The sequence below is a fragment of the Solanum pennellii genome, chromosome 3, assembly GCF_001406875.1.
Source record: "Solanum pennellii chromosome 3, SPENNV200".
In the NCBI taxonomy this organism is placed as follows: domain Eukaryota; kingdom Viridiplantae; phylum Streptophyta; class Magnoliopsida; order Solanales; family Solanaceae; genus Solanum; species Solanum pennellii.
Window position 1 is genome coordinate 17,195,442 of NC_028639.1, and position 10,423 is coordinate 17,205,864.

At 33.5% G+C, this 10,423-nt stretch overlaps 1 protein-coding gene across 5 annotated transcripts; it reads left to right on the forward strand.

Moving 5' to 3' along the window:
* The first annotated feature begins 210 nt into the window (after window positions 1–210).
* Window positions 211–2,478, forward strand: LOC107012126. Of its 5 annotated transcripts, none has more exons than XM_015211867.2 (3): window positions 211–326; window positions 1,343–2,108; window positions 2,185–2,423. In XM_015211867.2, exons 2-3 carry the CDS (start codon window positions 1,481–1,483, stop codon window positions 2,382–2,384), a joined length of 828 nt encoding a protein of 275 aa, XP_015067353.1. In that variant the 5' UTR covers window positions 211–326; window positions 1,343–1,480; the 3' UTR covers window positions 2,385–2,423. The 5 variants fall into 5 exon arrangements, with proteins under 5 accessions (XP_015067353.1, XP_027771752.1, XP_027771753.1 ...); XM_027915951.1 differs by having other exon boundaries at window positions 246–326; window positions 1,318–2,108; window positions 2,185–2,478; XM_027915952.1 differs by having other exon boundaries at window positions 303–326; window positions 1,323–2,108.
* Window positions 2,479–10,423: the final 7,945 nt, after the last annotated feature.

A 10,423-nucleotide genomic window follows, 5' to 3' on the forward strand; every position in this document is an offset into this window, starting at 1 on the left:
TTTTACCAAATAAACACAATATATTTCAAAAACAATTTATAATTCAAATATATTGCACAAATAATTCACTTTTAATACATATTACAGATTTATCACAGTATTATTATAAATAGTAATAAACAAAAAATCAATAATTATTTTTTAAAATGTATTAATTTATGTAATTTTTTCGTTATTTATGTATAACATGGGACATGAAAATTGGGTAATTGTGCACATCACATGTTGAATATGGGCCTGGGCTTTGGTTACTGATGCCCAATTACTCCTTCCTATTTCTTCCATGGATAGAATTTCAGCTTCCCCATATTCAAACCCATTTCCAGGTTAGCTCTGCTCTGCTCTATCTATTTCTTCATTTCTTTCTTAGGTATATATCAAGTTTAATATTGTTTTGGGCTATGTTCTTGAGATTTGAAGAACATACTTTTTTTTTTCTTTTTTTTTTTGGATTTATGAACAATTTTCCCAAGTTGGGTTATAGCCTATAGTGGAAAGAAAATCTTTGAGGTAGTTGATTTAACAAGCTTTTGGTAGTCAAGATGTAATTAATATAGTGTATGTGCTACATTACTGATGATGAATGAAGTAGTAATTGACAAGATTGTATCTTTCCTTGCAATTCATTTGATGGTTTCTTAAAGGGTTGTCTCCTTTGGTTTGGTTCGGAACTAAATAAATTATCCCATCAATATGGCAAAAATGGTGGGTCCAATGACCAAACATGGTATAACATTTTATGCTAGAACAATTATACCAGAGACGAGATTCTTTTCCCGTTTGTATGTTAAAGAATCATCATACTTTTTCTTTAGTACAAGACATGAACCCTAAAGCAAGAGTTTCACTTGTTGTTAAGACTCGAGGTCGAAAAGACATCTTTTGATAGGTTGTGTTTTCGGGCTTCATTGGATTTCACAATTGATCTGCATTTCCTCCTCTTCCTGTCAAGCCTTCTCCATTACCTTAACATGGGCAACCGACCAATTCTAAGATTCCGTCTGCTAATTGACATTGTTGCTATCTTTGAAGTATTCTATACCTCTCTTAATGGGTTATGGAGCTCTTGCACACTGCTACACACTACCTTCACTTCTGATGCGTCGTATTCTCCAAAAATACACTACTTTTGGTGAATCTGATACACACCCATTGACATTTCTCAAGAGTCCGAGCAACAGTCATTAAGTACTTGCTTATTGAGAAGACTGCATTAGATTTTATTACATGTCTCATTGAACTACTTTAATCTTTTCTTTCTTTTTAAATATAGAGACTCTTTCATCTCCGTAAAACATTTTCTTTTTTTCAATCTAGCTCAGAAGTATTCGCTTCGGTGCAGATGAAAACACAATTCTGAAGGGATGACACACTGAAGAATATCTGTGCAAATCGTAGGCTAAAGACATATTTATAACCAGGAATTTTATCTCCTCTACGCAAATATCAGTTGTCGACATTTGTAGAGAGTATTGGACCAATGAGCTCTATGTCATCATCCTTGACTTCCCTCGCACTTACATCACCTCTTCACGTATCAAGAAAATGTCTTAGCTTACAGCCAGCTCGTAGGTGCTACCAACGATATGCTTTCAATAGTCATGGTAACATTACCCTTTCAATCCATGACCAATCAGCATCCCCTCATCTGTTTCCATCCAGTAATTTGAAATCCTGTTGTAGTGCTATTGCTTCATCAAATGACGGAACAGTATCTATGATTAATTTTGAAGATGTGATGGAGAAAGACTGGTCATTTCTTGAGCATCCAGATTCCAGTGCAGAGCATAAGCAAAAAATTGATGAGATCATATCAGCAGGAGAGATAACAGAGACTTCCAAGGTTATGATTGCAATTAGTTCCGATGAATTTGTTGATAGAGTAGTTGAATCATCGAATTGCAAGCAACTACTTGTCGTTCATGACTCTCTTTTCATGTTAGCATGCATCAAGGAAAAATACGACAAGGTTATGTGTTGGCAAGGGGAATTGATATATATACCAGAGAAGTGGACACCTTTTGATGTTGTTTTTCTCTACTTCATTCCTGCATTGCCGTTTGAACTTGATCAAATTCTGGATGCACTAAGAAAACGTTGTTTGCCAGGTGAAATTCTATCTGATTACTACTTTATTTGATCTTATGTTTTCGTCAGGACTGAAAGTCGGTTTTATATGTTCAGGTGCAAGAGTTGTGATTAGTCATCCACAAGGCAGGCAAATGGTTGAAGAGCAACAGAAACAATATCCTGATGTGGTTGTCTCTAACTTGCCAGAAAAAATGCTGCTGCAAAATGTTGCTGCACACCATTCATTTGAAGTAGTCAAATTTGTAGATGAACCTGCTTTCTATCTTGCTATTCTCAAATTCATCAACCAATAGCATACTTCTCTACTTGTCTAGTCAGTATTGGCCTTATTATTATTATTATTATTATTATTATTATTATTATTATTATTATTATTATTATTATCATAGACCTATCTTCGTAGCTATCAAATGTTGTATAACTTATGTATTAATTAATACTATATGAATAACTTGCTTCTTTACTAGATACCAAACGAACCTTGAATGATTGATGGCTTGAAGTGAAAGCATGATTCTAATCTCGTTATAACAACCAAATTCATGTAAATCAAATATTTTCTTACACTCTCTAAAGATTTTTAGAATCCTATAGTTTTAAGTGGGAAAAAAGTATTTGGAGAAGGAGAGGCAGGCATGAATTTTTGACAAATGTGAAATATGATGATGATAAAGCTGTCTAAACGTGTTTTTACTTTTTAGTTGTTTTCTTGAAAAACAAGCCGAGTTCTTACATATTTTTTTGGCATAATGCATAAACATGTCTTTTAACTTAGCCTTATTTCATATTTATTTCCTTTAACTTTGAGTGTGCACAAATACACAATTAAACTTGTATAAAGTTGAATAAATAGACACACGAGTCATATGTGTCACAATACATGTAGGACACCACGTAGGACACAAATTTTATGTAGAATGTCATGTAGGACGTTTGTGTCTATTAGTTCAATTTTATACAAGTTTAAGTGTCTACTTGTGCATAAGGCTGGGCAACGGACCGGGTTGTACCGGTACCGGTCCGGTACCATTCCGATTCGTTCCGGTTCGTCCCGGCTCGGTTGCCTACGGGACGAAATGGGACACTGTGAATCGATGCATGGAACAAAACGGGACCGCGATTTGATATCAGTGTACCGGTTTATCCTGGTTATGATTCGGTCTGGTGCCGGTCCGATTTCGATAAATTATTATTTATTAATTAATTTATATTATATATTTATAAATTATAATTTATATTTTAATTTAATTTTTTAAAATTACAAATTCAAGTTATTTAAATTACAAGTTATAAATATTTTAATTATAAATTATAATATATTAATATGTAACAACTTATAAACTTCAAAAGATTTCAATCTTGAAAACTTAATTAGTCTTTAACTTGCTAACTTAATAAGTAAATTTTTTTTTAAAAATATCTTGAAAATAAACTTAAGTAAAAAATTACATTATAAATTAAAAAACTATTAATTTAAACTTAAAAAAATAAAAAAAAAAGATTAATATTTTTGTAATTCAAAAAATCATTTTTTGAAATAACTTGATGTATCGTCCTGTTTATCTCATCCCGTTTTATTCCGGTCCGTTCCAGTCCGTTCTGGTTCCATCCCGGTATATAGTGGGACGGACGGAATCGAGTATCTGTCTCGGTTCATCCCTGTACCCGTCAACGAACTGGTCAACTCGTCCCGTTCCGTTCCTGTACCGGTTCGTGCCGGTTCGGTGGTTTCGTTCTGGTCCGTTGCCCAGTCTTACTTGTGCACATTTAAAGTTGGAGGACATAAATGTGAAACGAGATCAAGTTAATATGACATATTTATGTATTATGCCTATTTTTTTTAATTTTTGGTAAGTAAGAAAATATTATCCTAAAAACATTTATGTATTATCTAGCAAATCGCTATGGAGGCAGGTTGGGGTGGGGAGTGGTGGTTCATGGGTGGCATGGGGTGTGATGGTCAAGGGTGCGGATATGGGTTATTGGTTGGGTAGGGAGGATAACAAATTTGGAATGTCACTTATGCAATAATATTGTTATAGAGATGTATGACCGATTAAATATTATTTTAGTAGAGCAAAATTCACGGATAAAATATTAATTAGCTGGTTTTATATACCTTCCAAAACTAAATTAATAGTCAGTTTAATCAAAATTTTAAAATTATTTGTTTAATAGAAGTGTTTAACAAAAATACCTTTGATAAGAATAATTTACGTTTGTCTAATCAAATTTAAAACACCTTTGAACAGTAATAAGTGCTCGCTCAAACTTCTAAAAATTGCTTCTAAATATATGTTTTCAAACAAAAAGAGTACTTTTGAGGATTACCTTTGAGCATTATAAAACAAATTTACTTTTACTACTTTCCAAAAGTTTGATCAAACATCCCTTTTTTTTTTAAAAAAATAAGCATTTTCGACAAATAAAAAATTTAACCGAACATACTATAAGTAAAATTTCATGTTTGATAAAATTTTAATTGCAATTAACTTGTTTAAACTCTGAAGGTTCTTAATTAAGATAATTATATATTGTTTTATTCTAGACCAAATTGTTAAAATTACTTGTGTGAATCACAAGGCTCCCATTATTAATGATCTAAACTTAGGTTAATTGGTTCATTTCTTTTCATTTTGGAAGGAGTTTGTATGATATCCATAAGAAATTACCGTAACGCCTCAGAAAGTTTTTGAACTAAGACTCGAACTATTCTTCATTATAAAAAGGATTTTATCTAGGAATTTAAAATTCTTAAGTGCTAAGGTCACTAGATGTAGCACCTTGAGTTTCAAGAAGAACTAAAGAGAGTTCCTTCAAGTCATTCCTAAGTTCCTTTAAGTTATGGGTCAACTTCAACGACCATAACTTTTAGTACATGATGAGTTAGGTAACCCATAAGATATTAAATGAAATGTCTTTACATTATCTTTCCCACACCACCATGTTTGCTAAATTTAGAGCTCGTATGAGGTATATATGTCCATTTGAAGTCGGGCTATCCAAATAAGGAAAGTTACCCGAAAATATTAAGGGATATTCTGGTCTTTTCATTACCCAATCAGATTAATTTGTAGTAAGGTTTTAGGGATCTAATTTGGTAAGGTTTAGTTTTATAATCCTAATATACGCCTAGAGTTTTAGTTGAGAGTTCATGAAGAGAAAAGAGGAAAGGATCAAGGCGTTCGTCGAGGTTGCGGATTTTCACCATGGGTTTGATCCCTAAGAGGTATGTAAGATTCCGTAGTGTTGGGTTCGTTCACTCACACGCCAAACATGATTTTCATGTTCAAAGTCGTCCATAAAGATTGCAATTTTAAGTTCATTATAAGTATTTTTGTTATTTTGTTGGGTTTTGATGAATTCTTGAAATAAAAGTGAGTGTTTTGAGAGCTGTATTGCGTAGATAAGAGTGTAACTACGAGTAATCAAATCCAAGTAATTGGAGAAGAAATCATTCGATTCTAGTCGAATTAAGGTCAGAAAATGAGTAGAAAAATTCGTCGGAATTGTTTGGGGGATGGTGGCGCTACGCGCCACAGATGGGCCAGTGTGGGCTGGCGTGGCACGCCAATAAGCAGTCTCTGAAGTTAAGGTGCTGGCACTAAGCTCGCCTGCCCCAACTCTTTTTCTGTCGGTTATCTCATTTGAGTCCCTTTAAAGTTTACCTTCAATCCCTTTTGATTCTAACTACTCTAAACTACTTCTAAACACCTAGCAATTATTCATAACATGAATATTACCTTTAATTCATAATTCAAATTTGAGGTAGAGTTAAAAGTTAAGTTTTGAGAGTTCTTTCGAACATTTTGAGGAAGTTCCTCTGAGTTTTTTTGAGAAGACTTCTACACTTGTAATAACTTTTTTCAAGACTCGACAAAGTGAGTATGAGAATTATGAGAATGTACTCATGATTCTACTTTATCATCACGAGATTCTTTATATCATGAAGCATAACTCTTGATTTCATAATTCAAGAGAGATTAAGGGTATAGTTCAAGAAAGTCTTTGAGTTCAATTGTGAATACTATGAGATCAACTATTGATTTGAGCTACATTTTGAGAAAGTAAGTATAAGAATGAGAAGAGTCGTATAACGAGTTCCATATTCTTGTGTAGACCCTCGAGTCGATTTGTTCATGCCCATAATTTCGCGTGAACTTCACAATTTGAGCATCTTTGAAAGGAGTAGTATCTCTAAGTTCTAAGCTTGAGTATTGAATTCCTAACTCTTTTGAGATTATATTCTTATAATTGAACTATTACATGTTATCCACGAAGTCTTTGAGTTGAGTTTGTTCATGTCCACAATTCCTCACTACCATTTTTTTTAAAATTTGTTTTAAGACTTGAGCATATGAGTTTGAGGAATATTAGAATTGAGTTCATTTTCTTTAAAATAATATATGTGAACTAAGTAATCCCAAGAGTAAATGTTTTTACATTTAAACACAGAGGAGCAAAAGAGTTTTCGTAAGAAGTTTAGTGTGCCATCTCTTTTAAGAGAAAGATTTTTGAGTAATAATCTCAAACCACAGAAAGAGTTATGTATTTAAAACATATGAGCTAGTATATATTGGGAGTAGTATTGAACACCGATATGAATGATAGTTCAGATATCTCACAACTCCCATAATCTATATAACCAACATGGGTAGAAAGGGTCATACTTTTTAAATGATTCCTTAATGATTTTTAGAATAGACTAGTAGATCCACTTAGTAGTAGGTTCTATACTCCCAAAAAGTATAGTATGTCCATGGCAGCGTGAGGCAAGACATTGTATCTTCACATAGCTCATATTGATGATTGTCAGTTAGAGAAACTCTCATATAGATATTTTGTATTCTCATATACACAGAGATATATTGTTCTCATATGCACAGAGATATTTTTGTATTCTTATATACACAAAGATATTTTGTATTCTTGCATACAAACAGAGTTACATTGCATTTTCTAATACGTTGAGTTGTTATCTACTATTTTAAAAGTTTTTCATATATTGCTTCTTTTATTGTTGCTTTATATTGAGTTGGGTATCTATAGTCGAGTACCCAAAGTCGAGTATCTTATTATTGAGTTGAGTCTTATTTCACTGAATTGAATACCTTATCATTGAGTTTGAGTCCTATTTTATCTGAGTTGAGTTGAAATATGTTTTTTCGAGTTGAGTTGAACTATGTATCTCTGAGTTAAGTTGGACTATGTTTCCTTGAGTTGAGTTGAACTATGTTTCCTTGAGTTGAGTTGAATAATGTTTCATTAAGTTGATTTGAACTATGTTTCTTTGAGTTGCGTTAAGTTGAGTGAGTTGAGAAGAGGTAAGTATATTTCTTTTTTACCAGTTTCAAGCTTATGTTTATACTTCGGAATTTCCCTTTCATGCTCGTACATTCCATATACTAAGCTATTTGGCCGGCATCGTTTCATGATGCAGATACATGTATTCAGGATCATCAACAGACGCTTCTTTGATAGCACTTGCAGTTCCAGATAGCTATGGTGAGCCTCTTTGGTTCTGGAGGATTTCATTAACTTTTCAATTTCATCAGAATGTCGTGGTCTTGTCCGGACTTCCATCTTTGTCATTTAGAGGCTTCATAGATAGACAATAGAGTTTGAGAAGTCTATTTCATTTATCAGATTAATAGTTTTAACGACTTGAGTTTCTTATTTCTAGCGAGTTGAATATACTATTTTATTTAGAGTTAAAGATTCTGTAATTGGGTTCAATGAATTTTATTCAGTTTTAAGCTTTATGTTCTTGAGTTAGTCTTCTGCTTATAGTGGTTCGCTTGGGCCGAAAGTAAAAAATGAGTGAAAATTCCTCTAGGTCATATTCTCATGGTTAGGCAAATGGTTATTGTTCAGATTTGGAGAAACTCCTTTAAGATGAATCATATTTTCTTTGATCAAAAGCTCAATCTTATCTTTGAGAGCTAAACAACTTTCTGTATCAGGTTCAGAAGCCCCCCTTAATGATATGCGCAATGCTTAATGTCATCAAACCACTTAGGATGAGGTTTAATAGCTCTCCAAGAAATTGGTTGGATCACTCCTATTGTTTTCAACCTTTCAAAGAGTTGGACATAGGGTTCAGCTAGAGGTATTTGTAAGTTTTTGAAGAAAACTTAAACATATAATTCTACCACCCGAACGAGAAAGAAGTTTAAAATTGTAATTTTTTTTTTGCATATACAAATGTATGATGTGAGTTTACTGTCAACATCTACAACCACATATAACACCTCATATTTTAATATAATTTGTTTTAAACAAAAAATTAGGATGAAGTATTTCTTTAAAAATGACAAAGGAATATTAGTAGAGCAAAAGGTCCAATATGAATGGAAGCCAATTTTATGTAAGTTCTGTAAGAAATATGGGCATGGTGAAGAAGTTTGTAGGGCAAAGAAAGACACAAAAAAGAACATCCTATGCAGCCCCAAGATCAAGACCAAAAGGAAATGACACCCATGGTGAAAGATGGTAACAATGATAAGGCACATATAGATACAAAGGAAAGTGAGGCTAGTAGAAGCAATCAGAGTCCAAAAAGGAATGAACAGCCAGGATGGATAACCCATACAGACTGGAATTCCAACAAGCAAAGTCAACAAATAATACCACAGAGAGAAGGTAGTGTAACACATGAAAAATTCTTCCAGGTAATGAATAAAGAAAAAACAGGTGTGCAGGTTGCAAGAAGCCCAACCAAAAAAGAGGGAGGTAGTGTTAAACCTTCCTCTGCTGCTTGATAGTATCATGTGCTGGAATGTTAGGGGCTTGAATGATCCTAACAAACCAAAAGGAGGTGAAACTCCTATATAATAAAGAAAAATATGGTACTTCTAGGGATGGTGGGGACAAAAGTTAAGGTCAATAAGATTGACAAGATGGCCAACAAACTGTTTGGAGGATGGGGGTTTAACAAACTTGGCAGAACATTACAATGGCAGAGTATAGGTGACTTCGAGACCTAACTGGTTTAAGGTGACTCCTATTAGTAGTAATGCACAAGCTATAACATGCCAAGTGGAAAATGTGACTTTGCAAAGAAAGTTTATCTTCACAATTGGTATTGTTTTTAACACAAGAGAAAAGAGGAGAAGTTTAAGGAGTTATTTAGAGGAAGTGAATGCAGGAATTTATATGCCATGGTTAATCATGGGGGATTTTAGTGGAGGATAGATTAGGAGGAAATCCTATAAGTCTAGTGGAGGTTGCTGATTTTCAGAATTGTGTGGATTACTAGAAATGATTCAACAAGAAAGTAGGTATTCCTGGAGTGACAGGCATGATGATAACAGAATACTTTCAAAGTCAGATTGGGTTTTCGTCAACACTGATTGGATGAATTCCGTGCTAAACTACTATGCCTGAGGGAATTATTTTCCATTGCCCAGTAAAGCTAATGATTCTAAATGGTCCAAGTAGAAAGCGAACAACATTTAAGTTTTGTAATGTGTGGTCTAGTCATCCCAAATTTTAGTCAATTTAAGGAAGTATGAGGCAAACAGATAGAAGGGTGTATGATGTTGCAGGTAGTGAAGAAGTAAAAATATTTAAACAAGAGGCTGTGAATCTTGAATGGGGAGCATTTCAGAAACATTATTATGGAAGCAAATGAAGATAGGATAGCCCTGAATGTGGCTCAAACGACTTTGCATCAGGATCCCACTAATCATCAATTACAACAGGAAGAAAAAGGAGTTATCAAAAATTCAGAAGTTCATCCTATATGGAAGAAGCTTTCCTTCAGCAAAGGAGTAAGCCAAATTGGATTAAGCTAGGAGATGATAACACAAATATTTCTTCTCAGTAATTAAACAGAAAGTTGCAACAAGCTATTGTTCAAATTTATGATGAGCAGAATGTGATCCAGACAGACCAACAAGTTATTGCAAAAATATTTGTTGGGGAATAGTGGTTGCAAATGGGCGGGTTGGGTCAAATGTGGGCAGGTTGAAAATGGGTCAACATAAAATGGGTAATCATTCAACTCGCCCATATTTGATATGGGTAAAAATGGCTTGGATAAAATACTAGTTTACCCATATTTTACCCATATTTCATGAATAAATAGTTCTTTACTTAAGAATTCAATATGGAGAAAATATTTTGGCCTTTTTTTTTAGATGAAATGTGTTGAAAATGCTTCATTTAGTTTTATTTTATTATAAAAGTAAAAAAAAAAAAACTTTTAAAAAATTTTGGGGTTGGGGGGTGGGGGTCTCCAGGGTAGGGTTAAAAAAGTTTGTAGTTAAAAATATTTTTCAAACAAACTTACTATTTTTGAAAGGTGGGGGTTGGTTGGGGGTAGGGGGTG